This window comes from Vicugna pacos, chromosome 3, assembly GCF_048564905.1.
Source record: "Vicugna pacos chromosome 3, VicPac4, whole genome shotgun sequence".
NCBI classification, from domain to species: Eukaryota; Metazoa; Chordata; class Mammalia; order Artiodactyla; family Camelidae; genus Vicugna; species Vicugna pacos.
The window spans coordinates 116,363,001-116,385,066 of NC_132989.1; the positions used below are offsets into that span (position 1 = coordinate 116,363,001).

Sequence of the window (22,066 nt, forward strand, 5' to 3'; positions counted from 1 at the left end):
ACTACTGAAAACCAGTTTTTTAATATATTTCTGCATACTGTAAAATCACGTGTAAATTTCATATGAAAATGTTTGGTTCCCAAGCACTTTCCTTCTTTGTTTAAATCAATTCTGTCACCAGCCTGGTAGGATTTTACAGCCAAGGAAACTAAGGCTCATGCAGGTGAAGGGCCCCCCCCAGCCCCACCTGCCCAGAGTCACACAGACACTGCAGGCGTCCATAGATTTGTCTTTCTATATTGGGTCTTTTTCACCAAGCCGCAGATTTTTTTCTCTCCAAAAATAAGATTGAATTCTGATAAACAGAGGGAACTTGGCAGCTGGAAAAATTTAGGCCTAAACCCTGTTTCTTTCTGAGTTACACATTTTAGAGATTGAGAGTCTTCTAGGGAATGTGTGTGTGCGCGCGCGTGTGCGTGTGTGTGTGTGTGTGTGTCTATGTGCGTGTGGAACCTACTGCTCACAGAGGCCTTCTTAAGCAGAAGTCATTCGTGATCGTCCTAGAGCCAGTGAGCCCGTGCTGGTGGCATGCACTGCCCTGGGCCGGCTGTGGAGGGGACACCCAGGAGCAAAGGCAGTCTGTCCAGGAAAACCACTGGCTGGTCACGGACGCATGAGTGCGTTTGTATTTTTCCTTCCCTCGGTTCTGCGGCCACTGGCTGGATCCAAGTCCCCATCGATTAGTGGGGTGTGGAGCTGGTGGGATGTGCACGTCTGCACACCGCCCCATCACTGTCCTGCTGTCGGTCTGGAGAGGGCTGTCTTTCTTGGCCTGCGTGGGAACGTGACCCCAGGCTCCAGAGGCAGGCAGGCCCCACATGCGGGGCCGTCAGGAAACGTCCACGGCCTGGCTCTGCTGTTGGACCAACACCGCGGCGTCTGCCTCCAGCCGCCAGGAAGGGAGTTCCTGCTTCTGACTAAGAGTCAAAACACTAGTTGACTTTTAAATGATTCCCTGCTGCTTTTAGAATGAGAAAGTCATACCAATTTAAGTCAGAAATGGTATTTCCTTCACTACCATTTCCTCCGTAAGTTTCAGTTTCTAATAAACCTAATGGGAAGGCCATGCAAAAGAAGTAACATTTAGGGTGTACAGAGAGGTTGAAATTAAGCCAAAGGCCTGCCTCCCCCTTGCTGTTGGCAGTAACCTAGCCCACCCTTAGGTTATCAGTCACCTCCTGGTTACACCCGAAACAGCTCTGGCCACGTTCTTCAGTCAGCTGATGACCAGCACTGAAGTGACCCAGGTTCGGGTTTATAGCTCTCTCTCCAAGTATATAACTATGTTCCTAAAAGAAAGTTATCTTTACTCTGAAATTGGAAGAGGAAACTCTCTAGAAAGAAAGAAACTCAGGTGCTCTCCCTAGCCAGTGTTTCTGTCCTAGACCTTTAACACCCACCCTGTAATTCCAGCACAACAAAGAGCCCAAGGGCCCAAGGCCATCCATTAACCATCAGGTTTCCAGGATGGAGAATTCCGCAGCAGAGGATCAGGTGAATGGACGCTTTAAGTTCATTGTCATCGAATTTCATGACTATTATTACTCAGAGGGAACTCGAGCAGGAGGTCAAGCATTTCGGCCAGACAGCACCACATGTGTATCTGGGGCACATAAGAAAGTTGCAAAAAAAAAAAGTGGCAATAAAGGGTCAATTTGGTGAATGACTAGTCATGCTGGGAGGAGCTGACCCCCGTCCTCTGAGGTGAGGTCATTCAGGTCTCTGCTCACCTTGGACCAGTGAACAGGTCTATAAGTACCCAACACTGCCTGAAGAATTTAACGTGATCAGCAAAGAAAATTCCTCTTCCTTCAAAGTGGTAAAATATAACCGGCAACATTCGAGTTAGGCCAAATCATCCCGTAGTTCTTCCAGTCAGTTTCTGCTTGTCTCCCTGGTTGCTTCTGGGGACATTTTAATCCACTGGATTTTTGCAAAGACCATGGCTTCCTAAGACCCTTTTCCTGCACCTTGTGGCAGGAGGCTGTCATGTTATTTGAAATATTAAATTAAAAAAAAACAGCTGAACTGTTTTGAATGGCAGGATAGCCCACAATGACTGGATCCGTGAGGCCGTGTGTCAGGTATGCATGATTTTATTTCAAATGTGTCCAATAAGATTGTTCCACTTGGAATGAACATTTAACCTCTTTCCGCACATTATTATAAACAGTGTTTCCTCATTTCATGGAGTTTCTTAGAAAGTTCTAAGTAACTGAACAAAAGAGAAAATGAAATTGTGGGGAGATAAATAACAGAAGTTTATATCATAGCGAGGGCGCTCACGCATCCCAGCCTTGGGGACACACCAGTGACTACTGGGTCATGCAAATCGTCGTACAGTCACCGGGCCTCCTTTGGCAGTTCTCGCATTCCCTGTCACGAGCACACATAAGAAAATGAGTCAGGTGACTTCAGCAAATGGGACATTGTCTTTTGCTTTTGGTGGTAGGTTGACCAGCAGAGAGAAGACAGGAACACAAAGGTCGTAGGAGCATTTCAGGATAACGGAAGAGACTGTCTGCATCCGACCGCCGAGGATGCTCTGAGCCCCAGGGAGCCTGCCCCCGGCATCTGCACCATGTGTGCGCCCTCCGGGCCTGAGCACCCCCACCTTCACCCCAGGGCGCTGGCATCAGCGCTGGGAGCACGCTGTAACCAAGTGGGCAGTTGTGGTTTTAAATCACTAGAACCTGGCAATGTTACATTGCTGTTTTCATGAGCCAAAGGTCACAGCACAAATGAGGTCTACATGTCATCACACAGGGCCACAGAAAGACATGTCTTCAAGTTACATCGACCTGCCAGAGAGAGAAAGAGACACCGAGCCCAGCGAACATGTGCCGGTGATGCGGGCCGTACCTATTACATGTGAACGGTGCCACTTACGTGTAAACGGGTCGAGCAAGGGGCGTTGAGTTTCCTGCCTGCTCTTTGGAGCTGCTGTCATGGAAAGAAGCTGAGAGCAAAGTGATGGGGTGGGGAAGGGGCAGGCGGGCAGGGGGATGTCACCTTCTCGACATTTGTTCTAAAGTGACTTAGGGATGATCATTCATTTATAATCGAAACTTAATCCCAAACAGCATTTGCTCCCTCTTTCTCTCTGTAAACACATCTGATCATAAATAACTTAAACGTGTCCTTGGCATTCAGGATTCAGTTCTGGCTGTAGTAAAAAAGGATGAAGGATGCTCAGCGTAGGGGAGGAGATGTCGGGTATCTGTGAGTGGAGAGGTGGCTTAAGCGTCTAATGCATGTCGCAGACATCAGCCATCAGAGACGGGCGGGGTCACCCAGCCGTATTTTTCGTGAGTCTTCACCAAACTCTTAAAGGTGGCTTCCGCTTCCTTGCGACTGAAGGACTTTTTTGATTTGCCGGCTTTTCTACAGATCCGCCCCTGCATGAGAGGAATAGAAAGACCAGGTTAGAACCCAGCAGTATCCCGATTCCCGCCCTCTCTGTTACAGACCCACAAAGCGGCGGGGATTTCTGAATCAATCCGATGTAAGGAGAGACACGGAACATCACAGCTTTGGTACAAAACAGATGGCGGAGTCCAGTGGTCGGCAAGCTTTTCGGGGAGGGAGGGACAGACGGGCTGCTATCTTCACAGACTCCAGCACTGGCGTCCTCCCCGGAAGGCGCTCCGTCCCTGAGGCTGGAAGGCAGCCCCGCTCCCGCTCCCACACCGCGCTGGGAGGATCAGCTTTATCAAAAGAGCATCAATGCAGAACAGAGTGTGTTGTCCTGGAGGCAAAATATTGTTCTAACTTCCCTTTCCTCCCACCACAGAATGCCTTTAATTATAGCTCCCAGTCCCTCTCCCGCAGCAGTAGGGGTATGTGTTTATATATAGATGTGTATATATATTCACACATACATCTTAAAACTCTGACATTTTACTTTCAAGCTCAGGGGCAATCAGTGACTTTCTTTTTCTTTTTTTAAACATTTTTTTTATTGAGTTATAATCATTTTACAATGTTGTGTCAAATTCCAGTGTAGAGCACAAATTTTCAGTTATACATGAACATATATATATTCATTGTCACATTCTTTTCTCTATGAGCTACCACAAGATCTTGTATATATTTCTCTGTACTATACAGTATAATCTTGTTTATCTATTCTACATTTTGGAATCCCAATCTGTCCCTTTCCACCCCCCACCCCCTAGGCAACCACAAGTTTGTATTCTATGTCTATGAGTCTGGTTTTTTTTGTATTTATGATTTTTTTTTTAGATTCCACATATGAACAATCACATATGGTATTTTTCTTTCTCTTTCTGGCTTACTTCACTTAGAATAACATTCTCCAGGGACATCCATGTTGCTGCAAATGGCATTATGTTGTCAGTTTTTATGGCTGAATAGTATTCCATTGTATAAATATACCACTTCTTCTTTATCCAGTCATCTGTTGATGGACATTTAGGCTGTTTCTATGTCTTGGCTATTGTAAATAGTGCTGCTATGAACATTGGGGTGCAGGTGTCATCCTGAAGTAGATTTCCTTCTGGGTACAAGCCCAGGAGTGGGATTCCTGGGTCATATGGTAAGTCTATTCCTAGTCTTTTGAGGAATCTCCACACTGTTTTCCATAGTGGCTGCACCAAACTGCATTCCCACCAGCAGTGTAGGAGGGTTCCCCTTTCTCCACAGCCTCTCCAGCATTTGTCATTTTTGGATTTTTGAATGACAGCCATTCTGACTGGTGTGAGGTGATACCTCATTGTAGTTTTGATTTGCATTTCTCTGATAATTAGTGATATTGAGCATTTTTTCATGTGCTTTTTGATCATTTGTATGTCTTCCTTGGAGAATTGCTTGTTTAGGTCTTCTGCCCATCTTTGGATTAGGTTGGTTGTTTTTTTCTTATTAAGTCATATGAGCTGCTTGTATATTCTGGAAATCAAGCCTTTGTTTGTTTCATTTGCAAAAATTTTCTCCCATTCTGTAGGTTGTCTTTTTGTTTTACTTATGGTTTCCTTTGCTGTGCAGAAGCCGGTAAGTTTCATTAGGTCCCATTTGTTTTTTCTTGCTTTTATTTCTATTGCTTGGGTAGACTATTCTAGGAGAACATTTTTGAGATGTATGTCAGATAATGTTTTGCCTATATTTTCTTCAAGGAGGTTTATTGTATCTTGTCTTATGTTTAAGTCATTGATCCATTTTGAGTTGATTTTTGTATATGGTGTAAGGGAGTGTTCTAGCTTCATTGATTTACATGCTGCTGTCCAGTTTTCCCAACACCATTTGCTGAAGAGACTGTCTTTATTCCATTGTATATTCTTGCCTCCTTTGTTGAAGATGAGTTGACCAAAAGTTTTTGGGTTCATTTCTGGGCTCTCTATTATGTTCTGTGGTCCATACGTCTGTTTTGGTACCAATACCATGCTGTCTTGATGACTGTAGCTCTGTAGTATTGTCTGAAGTCTGGGAGAGTTATTCCTCCAGCCTCTTTCTTTTTCTTCAGTAATGCTTTGGCAATTCTAGGTCTTTTGTGGTTCCATATAAATTTTGTTATGATGTGTTCTAGTTCTGTGAAATATGTCCTGGGTAATTTGATAGGGATTGCATTAAATCTGCAGGCTGCCTTGGGCAGTGTGACCATTTTAACAATATTGATTCTTCCAACCCAAGAGCATGGGATATCTTTCCATTTTTTTAAAGTCTTCTTTAATTTCTTTCATCAGTGTTTTATAGTTCTCTGTGTATAAGTTTTTCACCTCCTTGGTTAGATTTATTCCCAGATATTTTATTACTTTGGGTGCTATTTTAAAGGGGATTGTTTCTTTACTTTCTTTTTCTGTTGATTCATCGTTAGTGTAAAGAAATGCAACTGATTTTTGAACGTTAATCTTGTAACCTGCTACCTTGCTGAATTCTTCGATTAGTTCTGGTAGTTTTTGTGTGGACCTTTTAGGGTTTTCTATATATAGTAACATGTTGTCAGCATATTGTGACAGTTTTACCTCTTCTTTTTCAATTTGGATAGTGGCTTTCTTGTAATTCATGTCACAAGGGAACCAGTTCCTGAAAAGATGGTGGAGCCTTTTACATGGAGACAGAAGCCTGTCCTTGAGTCCCCAGGGAGGGGGTCAAGCTGGGGGCCAGTGCTTCCTCATACAATCTCTGCTGATGAGTGAGGGCCATGGGGAGAGGTCTGCTCCCCTCACAGTGACCGGGTGTGCTCTGGGCTGAAAGTCAGAGCATTTGGGTCTGCAGTGACAAGAAGGTCTGATTCATTTGAGGGCGGGCACAGGGACCCTAGACCAGCAGCGAGAAGGAGCCAGCAGGCAGCACCGAGGTGGCCGTGTCTCCAGCCGTCACTCTCCAGAGAGCCCTGGGCAATGGGGTTTACTTGGCAGCAGAGGGGGTGGGCAGACAGGACCAGGGGAAGTTGGGCGGTGCTGGACCCTCAGTCAGGGGAGCGCTGTCTCTTACTCCAGGCTCAGCCGTTCTCCACGACGCCTCCTGACTGCCCATCTCCTGCAACCGCCCTTCCGGACACATTTCCTCGCACCTGACTTCCCTTCGCCCGCCTTCCCGAGCATCTCATGCACGTGTTTTGTAGGTGGGTTGGAAACACCCTGAATTTCATCCACTCACAGGCGCACTCACACTGCTCTCAATGGTCTCCTGATGTTTCTGAGCACACTAACGATGCTCTCTCAACAGGCCCCGGGCATTCCCCACATGTACTATTTCTGTCATAGCACACTGCGGACCTGTGCTGTCTATGTAAGGGGACCCGGAAGGGAACCAGGCCCCACCACTGGCGGCCTCACCGGGCCATGCTGCATGCCCTTCCCCTTGGACAGGCAGTGAGGGTGGCAGCCACCCAGGTCTGTGTGGCTTGGTGGGAAAGATCCCCCAACCCCAGCTCTCTCTCATAGCCCACCACTAAGACATCCTGATTCACAGGGAGAATGGCACCAGCCCCTCCTAAACAGGAATGGAAGGCTGCTTCACATGTTTAAATTCAGAGCTTACAGCTCCTTTCCAATATCCGTCTTTCCAATGGTGGAGACTCAGACCAAGGCTCAGTTGAGGAGCCAGAAGCCCAGATCTGCTGCGTTTCTTTGCCCCTCTGGACCTCTGTCTGGCTGAACTGTTCCATTGCTGATCAAGGGATGTACTACTTCTTCTAATTAGCTGCTAAAGAGTGAAGGAAAACCAGAAAAGAAGAAAGGAAACCACTATTTACTGTTTTCTAGAAACTTCCCCACGTCTCTCCTGCTTTGCTTATGTGGTGCAGTTACACCTGATTAAAAGAGACCACAAAAACCTAACATGTTTATAATAATCATCACGTGGGTCCAGATCAAAGTCCAATGTTATTTCATCAAACATAAGCAAACGTATATTTGCAGGAATGTCGCCATCAACTTCTACATAAGTGGGAGCAAATGTCAAGGGTGATTTTTTTGCATTAAATGCAAATTCTATCATTCTTTTCTATAATACTGAAAATTTATGGTATGACTTGAGAATTCGAACTAAAAGCCGCCAGACAAATAGAGGCTCACAATAATCTCAAAATATTCTGATGCTTTTGGCATGTACAAATACTTTGCTTATTCTTTGTGAAAGTCGCAATTGTTACAAAAAACAACAGACAAAACCCCAAAGGAACAGACTGGCCTTTGTTGCGTCTTCTTCCTGGGAAGAATTATGAACACAAAACCCCAGCACTCAGTCAATTCAGCAGCGGGGAGACAGAGCGTGAATGCCAGTCCGCGGTCTCAGTGCCCTCACCGCACGCAGCTGGCCACAAAGATCCCCTCTCGCCTTCTGTCTTGCACCCAAGTTCGCAGCTAACAAATATCTTTTCATAGATTGTCTGTCCTCCTTGGACTGGCTGTTTAAGTCTCACCCAGTGATTCACTGGGTGGCCGAGCTGTTCTTGCTGAAATGCCCTCGGGGTGTCCACTGCTCCAAGAAGAAGGGGATGGCTGTATCCGCCCTGGGCCCCTGATGGCCCAGGGCCATTCTTTCTACTTGCTTTTTTTGTAATTGAAGTATACTTGACTTACAATGTTGTGTTAGTTTCAGGTATATAACAAAATGATTCCGTTATATATATATTCTTTTCCATTATGAGCCATTACCAGATATTGAATATGGTTCCCTGTGCTCTACAGTAAGTCTTTGTTGTTTATCTATTTTATATACAGTAGTGTGTATCTGTTAATTCCAAACTCCTAATTTATCCCTCCCCATCTTTCTCCTTTGGTAACCATAATTGTGTTTTCTATGTCTGTGAGTCTATTTCTGTTTTGTAAATAAGTTCATTTGTATCATATTTTAGATTCCACATAGAAGTGATATCATATGATATTTGTCTTTCTCTGACTTACTTCACTCAGTGTGATAATTTCTAGGTCCATCCATGTTGCTGCAAATGCACTATTTCATCCTTTTTCTTATTGCTGAGTAATATTCCATTGTATATATACATCACATCTTCTTTATCCATTCGTCTGTTGGTTATTTGGTCACCAAAATGTCTTCAGGAAAATCCAATATTTTGCATCTATAGGGTTAATTTCTCAGCCTTTTCAATAATGTCATTTTAATAGGTTGACATAAATGTGTTCATTTGCTATTTCTCACTTGGTTAGATTTTTCTCTTTACTGTATTTTTTCTTTGCAAACATACTTTTGTGCCATTTTTGTGTTTCACTCACCCATGAATTACAGGCTTCTGCTCCTTTAAAAATAGTTAGAATTTCCAGACTCCTCGTATAGTTTTGAGACTCCTTCACTCATTTCCTGGGCTGAATTATAGGGCTGCTACTTGCTTTTAAAGTCTCTGAAGGTGTAACTGTTAGTCTAAAAGCACTCACATACCCTAGCTCCTCCAGCGCAGGCTTCAGGCATGTGCTGGGCTCAGTTTAGACTCTCTCCACGACACCGCTCTCTGGAGGAGAAGCTCAGATGGGGCACGTGCTGGACTTGGGCTTCAGGAAGACACACACACACACACACACACACACAGGCATCTTTGAAAGGAGACTTGCTTGGAAAGACAGCAATGATTTCTCCTTTTTTTTTTGATAATTTCTAAAATTGAAGTATAGTTGATGTACAGCATTATATAAGTTACAGGTGTACAATATAGTGATTCACAAGTTTTAAAGGTCATACTCCATTTACAGGTATTATAAAATGTTTCCTACAGTCCCTGTGTTGTACAATACATCCTTGGAGCTTATTTCTTACTTCTCTTTTAAGGTCTACCATTCAAAGCAGATCAACTTACAAGCACTAGAGGACAGATAAGACTCTACAACAGAAGAGGCTGCTTCAAAGAAACTTGTTCCCAAATCAAAACAATGACGCTGCAGCCACTGACTAGTGAGGGAAGAACTTGTACTGGATCTGGTCCAGTGACACATCAAAGAGAAGAATTCGGGAGTGGAAAGGCACTGATTTGATTCCACAGCTCTTACCGTGTATGTGTGTGTGTGTGTGTGTGTGTGCATTCATGCATCCTTGCCTGTGCATGTGTGTGCAGCCCGTGTGCCCAGGTGCATGTGTGTCTGTACATGAACATTCATGTGTCTGCATAAGCACATGTGTGGCTGTGGAGGTGATGTTCACACCAGAGGGGGAGAGGTGAGTGTCCCTTCAGTGACTGGAAGCCAGGAGTAACCTTGAGGGAAACCCCGGACCTCATACATCAATTTGGAGAATGATCAGTTTACAGGGGGAGGCCTGCTGCCCGCCAGAGACCCCATCCAGCACCAGCCAAGGTTAGGGAGGGGGGCAGAAGAGGGGTTGAAAGAGCAAGAAGGGGACAATGAGGTGGGGACATGCTGTCCAGACAACTGAGCAGCTTACAAGTGCGTGTTGAGTTTTGACTGACGTGGAGCACCCTGAATAGCCAGGTCCCCCGTGTGGCTTCTGTCCACGAGCACACTGTCAGTGGTGTGACCACCTTCACACACAGCAGCTCATTAAACTCCTACAGATAATGCTTCACTTCACTTGATCATCAGGGCTGGTCAGGAAGGTGGGCTTAACTCCCACCAAGCACAGCTGTCTCCCCCGGACCACCAGGTGAGGACCGGAGGGCCCTTTGAGGGCAAGGGACCAAAGAGAGATGCATCTGGTTCGGGTGCATGGGAGACACAGAACCCGCCAGGGAAGCGCTTTGCTAGCGGGCGCTGAGGGAAAACAGGCTGGCCCAGGCGGGCTCTCCTCCAGGCAGCCAGCACCCCAGGACGCAGAGGCTCAGCCCCTCCTGCGTCCCGTCCCTCTGTGGGGCATTCAGGTCTCATGTTCTCCTTGGGTTTTAACCTGAAGTTCATGTCCAATATGGTTCTGTTTGCTTCCGTTATTCTGACATCCTGTAAGATGCTCATTCACACACCACCCCAGCTATTCGTATTTCACGCCCCAAATCTTCTTGATAAAAAGACTGAGGCACTAAAAACTAAAAATAGAACTACCATATGACCCAGCAATTCCACTCCTGGGTGTATATCCAAAAAAACTCCCAGTAATTCAAAAAGATCTATGCACTCCAATGTTCAGCAGTATGGAAGCAAACTGTCTGTAACAGATGAATGAAGATGTGGTATATATATATATATATACACAATGGAACATTACTCAGCCATAAAAAGAATGAAATTTTTCCATTTGCAGCAACATGGATGGGCCTGGAAGATACTCTGCTAGGTGTAATAAGCATGCTTATGGACGTGGACATGGTGCCTGCTGGAGAAAGGCACTGAGCTTCTCTCTAACGGAAATGTCCTCAGTCCTCCCGGTGCATCTCGGGCTGGGTGCCTCCACCTTAGGTGGGCAGAGTAACAGCAGGTGACGCTGTGTCTCAGAAAGATACCTGGGGGAACCTTGGTGACACCCAGAAGGAAGCTGCGACTCTCTCCCCATCAGAACACAGCCCTTCACCACAAACACACCCAGGAGCACCACCTCTGCCGTCTACCCAACCTCAAAGACACGCCTGGCTCTGTCAAAGCGACTGGCACGGAAGAAACTGTACACAAGAGGCTAAACACCTATTTTCTTCCACAGATACTGACAAGCCGTCTGGTGTTACAGACAGCGTTCGCCCTGTTGTCCAGTTACGCAGCAGAGAGGCGATGAGGCAGGCAGGGCGAGGCCCCCACCGTGGGTGGCACCGTGCTCCCCACCAGGACCCGGGCAGACGAGCAGGGGAACATCTAACTTCTCTGCAGCACGCGTGTTCTCTCAATCAGCGTCTCAGCCTGAGCACCAACGGCACCTGGGGATGGAATCTTCTGGGTTGTGGGGCTGTCCCATGCATTGTAGGATTTTAGCAGCATCCCTGGCCTCTACCCGCCGCATGCAATAGTAGCCCTGCGCTGGGTGTGACAACCACAAGTTCCTCCATATTGCCCAGTGTCCCCTGGGGGGCAGCGTCGCCCCTGTTGAGAATGCCTGCTCTAGACCATGCTGATGGGGCACCACACCCGCCCTGGGTGGCCAGGCAGGCAGGGAAGACTTCCTGGAGGAGGTGGGTCAGGAGCTGGACTCAAGGACAAATGGAATGATTCAGCCGGAACACAGGAAGGGAGACCAGGAGGAGCACGGGAAATACATGTCTGGGTGCTCCCGGGAGGATGGAGAGAGAGGAGGGAGGAACGGGAGGGGGTTAGTTCCTGGGGCTGCTGTACCAGGGTACTATGCTGGGTGGCTTCAAAGACGGGAATGTATTTTCTGTCCGTTCTAGAGGGCAGGGGCCCAAAACCAAGCTGTGGTCAGGGCTGGTGCGGGAGGCTCTGGGGGAAAATCTGCCCCACGCCTCCCCCGCTTCTGGTGCTTTGTGGGCAACCACAGGCGTCCTGACCTGGTGGACACATCACCCCGATCTCTGCCTTCGTGGTCACCTGCCTTCTCCCTGTGCGTCTCTGTCTCGGTGTCAAATTTCTTCTCCTCTTCCTCTTGGGACACGGGTCACAGCATCAGAGCCCACGCTAATCCGGGATGCCCTCATCTTAACTTTACATCTGCAGAGACCTCGTGTCCAGGCAAGGACACGCGCGCAGCATGGTGGCTCGGGGGGAGGTCGGGGAGGGAGGGAAAGGACTTCAGCGTGTCTTTTTTCTTTTTCAGTTGAGGTATAGCTGATTTACAATATTACGTAGGGCTTCAGTATCTCTTTAGTGGGTGCACTTCTCCCCACCACAGGAGGTAAGGTTGCCAGATAGGTCAGCATCTGAGTCTCTCCTCTAGGGTCAGAGCATAGGGTCCAGTGTTCCTTTGGGATGGGTCACTTGGGAGATGGGTGTCCGTCAAGTGTGGGGTGTGGCTTAACTGGGCTACTGTCATGGTCCAGAGAAGACGGACGAAGACCCAGGCCAGGGCAGAGGCAACTTGGGTGGAGAGACAGGGGCTGAGAGCAGCAGGGTGATGCCCGGGGCCTGGGAGGGCTCCATCTTTGTGGGGAAGGAGGCCCAGGCACCCTAGGTTCTGACCCTGGAGGAAACAGGTTTCCAGGATAAGATACTGAGCCCGTAGGAGCTGGTGGGTGAGGCGAGAGGAAAGCAGGGGAGCTGAGGGCTCAGGGTCCGGGCTGGGCAGGGGGACGTTGGGGAAGGCGTGCGCGGTGGTCCTCGCAGGGGGCCGGTGAGTGTCCGAAGAGCACCCGTGGTCCAGCCCCCAGGAAGGAACAGCCATCTCGGAAGTGATGCTCGCTTGGTTCATAATAAAATCAGAACTTTAAAAATTCTTCTTGACCTTATTTTTTAGCAATCACCGCCCTTTAAAAAAATATCTGGTTCTTTGGAAAAGTGCATCTTAGCTATGAAAAAATCCTAAACGAGCAACCTGTATTTCCCACGGATTTACTAAATGCCTGCCGTGCGGGCTGCTGGAGACACCAGATGAGATCAGGCTGGGGAGTTGCCCGGGGCGTGGCCTGGGTCTGGTGGGCAGCCGGGGGCAGAGGTGGTGGTAGAATGAATGAAGGGGTTACTGCACTAGTGCCACCGGCCAGATTCACCCTCCCTCCGCCGCAGGACCACAGGCCAGCCTTCCGTGACACTGACACTCATCAGCGCCAAGTACCAGAATAATGCCCAGGACGCAAAGCCACTCCCCTCGGGAAGGAGTGTTTCCTTGGGGGACAATTCTACAATTTTCCATTGAGAAACCTTATGTAACCATAGACTCTCTGTTCCAGGCTCTAAAATTGTTTCCCAATTATTAGGGAATAAACGTCCTCAGATATTTTCTCTTAAATTTGTGAGCCTCTCGGACGACAAAGCCGGCATCAGTTTTGTGTAAACCTGGATAACGCTGAATAGAAATGAAAGTGAAGCCCCAGCATTTAACACAGCTGTTCGCTTAGCCAGGCTTTTACCTTCTGTGATTTCAGTTACCCTCGGTCAACCACGGCCCAAAAATATTAAATGGAAAATTCCAGAAATAAACAATTCTTACGTTTTAAATTGCACACTGTTCTGAGTAGTGAGATGAAATCTCCTGCCCCAGGCAGACCTTGGGGACATTGCAGGTTTGGTTTCAGGGCCGTGGCTTGAAGCGAATTATCAAAATAAAGTGAGTCACACGAATTTTTGGGTTTCCCAGTGCATGTAAAAGAATTGGTCACACTGCACTGCAGTCTATTAAGTACACAACAGCATTATGTCTAAAAAACAATTTAAACATTAAAAAGCAGCATTAATTAAAAAATGATGCTGTTGGAAAAATGGCACTGATAGAGTTGCTTGATGCAGGGTGGCCACAAACCTTCAGTTTGTAGAAAATCAGAGTGTCTGTGAAGCAATAAAACAAGGTGTGCCTGGCTGTCCCACCCCGTCCACCTGGGACGGGAATCAGCCCTTTGTGCAGTGTTTCCATGTACAGGAGCAAACATAGTTCGGTACTGTCCAAGGACTCAGGCATCCCCTGGGGTCCTGGAATGTATCCCCTGCAGATAAGGAGGGGCTACTTTATTACCATCAAAAAATCCTCAAGCCACTGGCAGCACCGAAGGTACAGTTCATGGATATTTTTTGATTCTCACAAAACTGCAGCATCTCTTTGGTCTACATTTTGAAGACATTTCTAACCATGATTGAATCTGCGTTGAGACAGATCGTATTTTCTTGGAAGAAGCAAGCAGGGAAAAAGGAACTTTTTGCTACAACTTTAAGTTATATCAGATAATTGTTTCAAAATTATTTTTTCTGGAGATCCCACTAATACTTGAACTTCTGCGTAGGTGGCTGGGTCCCAGTGGGGTTCACTAGCTGTGCGAGGACACAGTCAGCGACAGCTAGGCGTGGTCCTTAAAGGCGACCACAGTGGCTGTGGCAGGTCCCTGACGAGAGCTGGACACTGTTCTCGGGACGGGGCTTGAGCAGACTCTGTAAAACCCTCCCTGAAACCCCAGCAGGTGGGCTCTGCCATTGTCAACCCTGACTTACAGACGAGGAAACAGACACAGAGAAGTCAATCGTGGGCTTGAAATCATACAGGATTCCGACGCAGGACTGGGGTCCACGCTCCAAACCCCAAGGTCAGGCGGGCTCTCAGAAGATGAAGAGGCTTCAGGTGTACAGAGGGAAACAAGATACTGACCCTCTGCTGAACGGAATGCTGCCCGCACTGGCTTTCCCTCACTGGACATGGGTGTTGGGGGTTGCTGAACCCCATCCTTCTGCACAGCACCCTCCTTTCAACACAATGCTCTGGGCCTCCATGCCCCATTCACCCCAGAGTCTGTGCAAACCCTGGCTGATCAGTACATGGAATCTGCCTTCAGCAGGAGAGCCTGGTCCTCCGGCCCCAGTCGTGAGGACCTGGGGGCCCCGCCTGACCCTGGGGGCAGGGGGGCCTTCGCTGGCGAGACCTCCTTCAGCCCGGTCCTTGTGCCCTGAGAGGCCGCGGTCCCTGTGCCCTGAGAGGATGGCCATCTGTGCTTTCCATTTTACTATATGCAGGATGCAGAAGGAGCTGCTGGCGACAGGCTGAGCCTGGGACACCACGTTCCATTTTCAAGGCAAAAGCGCCCGTTTAACACAACACAGCAGCTGCTTATGGATTTTCTGCTTTCGAGCTGATTCCAGCCGCCTGCATGTGGGGTTCTGGAAAAGTCCGTGAGCCCACCCTCTGCCCTGCTGGACGATCCCTGCGGGGCTGTATCCTCATCGCGGACATACTCCCCAACCCCCCAACCTGGCTGCCTCGACAAACACGCGTCCATGTGTGCGCCTTCTCCCTGGGGCAGCCGCGTCGGCCCTGCACCCGGCGAGTGACCAGGGAGCCTGTGTCTTCCTGCCCACCTTGACCTCTCAGGTCAGAATCGGGCCAACCCTCTGCCCTACACACGCGACCTTCCAGCGGCACCTTGTCTTCCCTTCTGGGAACACACTGCGAAAAGGACGAGTGAGCAGCATGTGTTTTAGAGAACCTGTGCCCAAGTCATGATTTTATGTTACTTTTGAGAAGCGTCTGCAAAAACAGTGATTAAAAAAGACTGTGTGTGGATTCCTTTACTCTTTCCTACTTTACTGATTTTCAATAAAGAAGTGGTGTCCTAAAGCCGTGAGATGTCATTGCTGCCCCCTGGAAAGGCCCCCTTCCTGCCTGACATTCTAGCAGGACCGGCCTGAGAGGTGGGGGTCTGTGGTCAGTCTGTTTGGTTTTCCTTCCGGAAGCGCTGGGTGAGCATGGAAACCACCGTGAGGGGACGCGGATGAAGCCTCGGACAGCGGCCCCGGGTACTCAGTTCACACACGCCCCGGGCGGGGACTCTGGAATCCACGTCTCAGCTGCCACCGCCCTCCCGCACACCAGCCACCTCCACCTCGGGGCCAGGCGCTGCTGCCTCTGCGGCGGGCGTGGCAAGGGCCCCACACGTCACCTTCCTGAACAACGAGTTTCTCTTCACCTTCCCTGTTTTGAACAAAGCCCGCCCAATTTCTTTCCTTCCTTCCTTCCTTCCTCCCTCCCTCCCTCCCTCCCTCTCTCTCTTTCTTTCTTTTCTTTCTTATGTTTTTCTACTTTGATTCTTTTCTGTAGCATGATTTACACTTAAACTTGATGAATCCTAGTGTTCCTAAGGTTCTTTTTTTTAAACGTCTAATTGAAGCGTAGTTGATTTACAATGTTAGTTTCAGGCGCACAGAAAGTGATTCAGCTATACAAATAAATGCTTAGAAATATTTTCTTTTGAGATTCTTTTCCATTATGTTATTCCAAGAACTTGAATGCAGTTCCCTGTGCCGCCCAACTTCCTGATCAGCCATTTCTCAGAGTCTGCAGTGCCACCAGGTGCCTCTCCCTGAGCCAATGAAGCCTGCTGGGCCAGCCCTTCCAGCTGGGAAGGGAGGGGTGGAGTCAGCGGGGACTCCTGTCACACCTGTCCCGGGAAGGAGAGGGTGGGGCAGAGGCCCGAAGGTCCCCCCTCAGCCCAGCGCACCTGCGGCAAGTCTGAGCAGGCTGTGCCCAGCGGGAGGGCCTGGGGCTGGGAACAGCGCACCAAGATTCCCTGGCGAGGCGGAAACCAGGAGCCCATGAACTGGGCCTGAGACTTGGCTCCTCCTGCGTCAGGTCGCCCGGGAGGAGGTCATGGCCTGAGCCAGGCTCTGTCTGTGACGCCCAGGGAGGCTTGGTAGGCGCAGAGGTCGGGGCAGAGAAGCCCAGAAGGTAGCAGTGAGACAGCAGGCTGTGGGAGCTCATCGGGGTGTGGGCATGTGGGCAGGTGTGCCCTCCTGGCCCAGCCCCCGCCGTGTGACCAGGGCCCTTCAGCACTGCTGGGAACCCAGGCCTCAGGGCTCATGGGTGAGGCCACCCCCTGAGGATGGGTGGAGCAGGGATTTCTGAGTCCCTGCAGTTGGGGAAGAGCTGTTTCCACCTCCTTCTACACCAAAAGGGGACTGCTCTGCCTTGTAAGTGGCAAGTCATTAAAGGGGCAGCTGGTGTCCAGTGAAGAAATGTGTGGTTTGCTTGTACACGTGCAAAACACGTTTTCCTGCTGAAGAGATGCATCAGCAGGTGGGCGTCACCCACAGGATGTGACCTGTAACACTGCTCCAAGCAAGGAAAGGGACCAGGAAGGTGTCACCAGGAACGCGTCCCTTGCAGGGCATTTCTACTTTCTCAGCACCTCCACACACGCTGGTCTAGGTATGGGGCGTGTTCTGCACACTTGCAGGGTGTGCCTGCGCCTCTTCAGCTGGGCCCCCCGAGTTTCGGCTCCATCCCATAATGAGTCACACAGGTGGCCCTGCCTCCCCTTCCTCAGGCTCCACCCCCGCAGCAGCTCCCTGACCCCACCCCCCGCCATGCGGTCTTCAAAGGGGGCGCTTCCCCCTGTGGGATAACTGGCCATCCCTGTGCGGAGAAGCCTTCATAACCAAGCACCCTGAGGTCAAGCGGTGCCGTGCTGGGTGTGCTGGCCCCGAGAACATGAGAACAGGACAGCGGCTGCTCTGCACAGGGCTGGTAGCGAGGTGCTGATGAGGTGCGGGTGGTGGAGGCAGAGGCAGCACTGGCTCTGCAGGGGAGTGAGGACTCCCCACCTCCGGCGTGACTGCGGGCAGGGCTGGCAGTGAGCGTGACCAGCCCCCTCCCCACGCCCCTGCTCCTGGGCTGCAGACACTCCCGGATCCCTGAGCAGCTGCTTCCCCGAGGTGACTTCCCAGGACCCCAAAGTGTTCGGAGCCATCTCAGTGGGTGTGAACACATTATCCCAACACAGGAATCCTAGTGCACTGGCCTTAAAAACCAAGTACGTTTCCCCACATTCATTGTAGCATTATTTACAGAGGCAAGACATGAAAATAACCTAAATGTTCACTGATGGATGAATGGATAAAGAAAATATGGTACACACACACACACACACACACACACACCAGAATAATATTCAGCTATAAAAAAGGATGAAATCTTGCCATTTGTGACAACATGGATGGACCCTGAAGGCATTTTGCTAAGTGAAATAAGTCAAGCAGAGAAAGGTAAATACCGTATGATCTCTCTCATAGGTGGAATCTAAAACAGTAAAACCCAAAAGCGAGCTCACGGATGCAGAGAACAGATCAGTGGTTGCCAGAGGTGGGATATGGGCGAAATGGGTGAAGGAGGTCAAAGGGTACAACCTTCCAATTCTAACACAAACAAGTCCTGGGCACGTGACGCAGAGCGTGGAGACTACGGGTAATCACACTGCACTGAATTTGAAAGTCGCTAAGCGGGTAGATCTGAAAAGTCCTCATTGTAAGAAAAAACAATTTGTAGCTGTGTATGGTGACACAGATTAACTACACTTACTGTTGTGGTCATTTCACAATATATCCAAATATTGAATCATTACATTGTATACCCGAAACTAACATGATGTTGCACCTCTGCTGTATCGTAATAATAATAATAATAATAATAATAATAATAATAATAAAATGTGAGGAAAAAAGCTAAGGGTGTTCCTTCAAGTGTACTTTCTGGACAGTCTCGTGAAATCTGGCACCTGTAATGGGGGGCCTGGAAGGCCTGTGTGTCTCTGCCCGTGAGCACGTCAGCATTTAGCTCCCATGGCTGGAGTCTCCTGCTCCCTGCCTCATGCCCCTGCCCCCCCTGGCTCCCCCTTGTGCCCCACTCCACATACACCCCCTCCTCCACACCTGCCCCTCCCCCTTCCTACACTGCCTTCCTCACACTATTCTCTTATTAAATTAAAAAAGCCCAGGGAGCACTAAGAGTCCATGTGGCCATGTGCTATTACACAATGGAATACTACTCAGCCATAAAAAAGAATAAAATAATGCCATTTGTGGCAATACGGATGGACCTGGAGATCATCATGCTAAGTGAAGTAAGCCAGAAAGAAAAAGAAAAATACCATATGCTATCACTTATATGTGGAATCCAAAAAAAGAAAAAGAAAGACATTAATGGAACTCATCTGCAAAACAGAAGCAGACTCACAGACATAGTAAACAAACTTACGGTTACCAGGGGCAAAGGGGGTGGGAAGGGATAAATTGGGAGTTCAAAATACACAAATACTAACTACTATATATAAAATAGATTTAAAAAATTTCTTCTGTATAGCACAGGAAACTATATTCAACATCTTGTAGTAATTTATAATGAAAAAGAATATGAAAACAATTATATGTATATATGTATGACTGAAACATTATGTTGTACACCAGAAACTGACACATTATAACTGACAATACTTCAGTTAAAAAAAAAGACCTGGATAAAAGCAAAGAACTCAAACCATTTCAGGGCCTCATTCTGTCATCCACAGCTGCTGGTGTCATACAGGTGATGGCTCCAGCGTAGATAAACCTAACGCCGGTGTTTTCTGTTTGCAAGAAAACGCAGAGCAAAGCTTACTGTGTTGAGAAGCAAGGAGGTGGGGCTCCTTCTGGAAAACGCGGTGTTGTGCTAGCTTTAAGCAGTCTCAAGATCGTAACTGAGGAAGGAAGTGGGTCCTAAATTCAAGTGCCCAGTCTCTGTCTGAAAAGCTCAGGAAGCTGAGGGGCCGACGTTGGCCGACCTAACAAAGCTCAGAAGTGGTTTCCTGTGGCGCCTGGGATGGCTACTCTTACTTTTGGGCCGTGACTCTGGGGACGCTGTGATTTCAGCTCTTCTATTTGTCTAAGGGGGTTGCTACAGAATCTTTCCTTTTTGACGAGGTCAGAATCATAAGAAGTAGAGAAAAGAATTCAATCAGTGACCTTTATAAACATCACTGGGAATCTTCAAACAGTACACACTTTGAAATACAACACAGGTAAAGCTTGTGCCTGTCCCGGCTCTGAGGGCTTTATGTGGATAAACTCGCTCAGCCCACACGGGGGAGAGGCTGCTCTCCCTCCCCGCACGATGAGGACACGCAGGCACAGAGGTAAACCGCCCAAGGTCGCGCAGCAGTAGCTGGTGGGGCTGGAGTTTGAACTCCCACAGCTGGGCTCGGGAGTCCAGACGCGTAGGCGGCGCGGTGCTGGGAAAGCGGCAGCCAGAGACGGAAGCCTCAGCACTGGGTGGCTTACACACCCCGGTGCGGCCGGATTCTCAGCACGTTTGCACAATGCTGGTCCCATTTTCAATCGAGCATTTCACAATCCTATTTAAATGCTAAGTAGAGTTTTAGGCAGTATACCCAATTGTGCCAGTCCCTTTTTAATAAAAAGGTCATTTTATTTTTTTTTAATCAGCCTATTACGTCCTTTCCTGGCCCTACCCCATCCTCCCACCACATCCCCAGGATTATATTTGATCCTTTTCATTGTTTCCCCAAGTTAATTTTCCTCTTTTGTACAAGGGCGCTGAGCTCTGGGGCCAAAGGAAGAAGTCTTTCTTCTCTCCAGTCCTTTCTGGGAAAACAGGGACCTGCTGTTGCGTGTAGAGCGTAGTGGGGCTTGTCTTTTATCAAAACCCGTGTGAGCGCTGACAACAGGACCGCAGACCCGCAGGGGCCGGAGCGCCGCCCCTCCCTGCGGCAGGGGCACGCCCAAGCACAGAGGGCCGGCCTTCTGACGGGGGCAGGACTGCCGGCTTTATGGGCGCCTGACCTGTGGGCTGCTTCTGCTGCACAAAGCTCTGTGAAGGAAACCCGTTTCACAACTCAACAGCCATCTCTGCCAAGCCTGCTGTGGCTTCCACATCATTTCCAACTGACCTTTCTCCTTTGCGTCGCACCCCGTGGCACGGCACACAGCAATTATAACCTTGCTGATAAAGGGGTGCAAACCGACTCTGGCAGGGAAGAACATGGTCTCCCCGCTAAGAAGAAGTCGGGTTAGGATTTGAGCTGGAACAACATTGGATTCCTAAACATTCCTTCCACATCGTGTAAGGCAGCTTCCCAGATTCCACCAAACCCCACAGGTTTGGGGAATTTTAGGAGTGGGACCAAAAGGAACCTCGAATTTATACATTATTAGCAACATAATCTCAACGTCAAGACTACAGCATGGCAGGTCCGATTACTCTAGTTTCCTTTATTAAGATCAACCTGGATAACTATTTGGTCAATATAATTGTACGCCATGACAATTAAGGTAGCCAAGAAAACTGATTTACCCACAGAGGGCCTCTGTAAAGGCCCAGCCTTCGAGGAAAAACAGGTTTTAGAGATATGTTTGCATGCATGATGCAAGCAAATTGTGTGTTTTGCAGATACACAAACCTTATTTAAGTGATAAACTTCATATTAAGACTAATTGAAACTATATAAGTTGAATACAAATACACTTTTGAGCTATCTAAAATGTAATCCAAATTAAATAAAGTAATTTTTATAAATAAGATTTCTGATTAAACAACAGTGTACATCAAATATTCTTACAAATCCTAGTTTTAAGATTTTGAAACTGAGCAGGACACCGCAAGGCCTTCCAGGGGACAGACTCCCCCTGTGTCCCCCACCTCTTGTTTGTAGAAAAACTTGAGCCTCCTGGACCTTCCCCGAGTTCCAAAGAACGAATTAAATCAGAGAAGGGAAAAAATGCAGAAATGAAGGAAAACATCACGCAAGACAAAACAATAAGAGTTTAGCCATAAAACAAGGACCTTCAGTTCCTCCTCATGGGCTAGAGATAATATTCTGAGCCATATCGTTGAGTTGTTTTGCAGATACGAGCCCCCCACCAGGAGGAAGTTAACGGCATGCTGCCCACAAGCAGGTAAACCCCAGACCAGTTGGAACCAGGAGGTTGATGATGTTGACTCCTGAAATACCCCTGGTTACATCACCAACAACCAATCAGAATGTGCATAGGCTGATCAGGCACCCTGGACCCTCATCCGTAACACTGTCTTTAAAAACCCTTCCCTGAAAGCCACTGGGGAGTCTGGGTCTTTTGAGCACGAGCTGCCTGCTCACCTTGCTTGGCCCCATGTTGGACACCTGGCAGTAAACACTGTACTTTCCTTCACCTCAACTCAGTGTCAGCAGATTGGCTTTCCTGCGTGTAGGTGAGTGGACCCAGGTTTGGTCCAGTAACATTCTGTGGGAATAAAGCCATATTGGCTGTGAGTAGCTATCCTACTGTGAGTTAAGAGAATTTGATTTTGGATACTCAATTTTTTTTAA

The 22,066-nt window shown here is 48.4% G+C and overlaps 1 protein-coding gene across 1 annotated transcript in view; it reads right to left on the minus strand.

Annotated features, from left to right (window-relative positions):
* Positions 1 to 2,080: 2,080 nt before the first annotated feature.
* The window catches only part of UBE2QL1 (ubiquitin conjugating enzyme E2 QL1), a 43,499-nt gene continuing 23,513 nt past the window's right edge, over positions 2,081 to 22,066 (minus strand). The window contains exon 2 of the mRNA XM_072958882.1: positions 2,081 to 3,398. Within this exon, the coding sequence (XP_072814983.1) occupies positions 3,267 to 3,398 (132 nt within the window). The 3' untranslated portion in view covers positions 2,081 to 3,266. The remainder of the gene's footprint in view (positions 3,399 to 22,066) is intronic.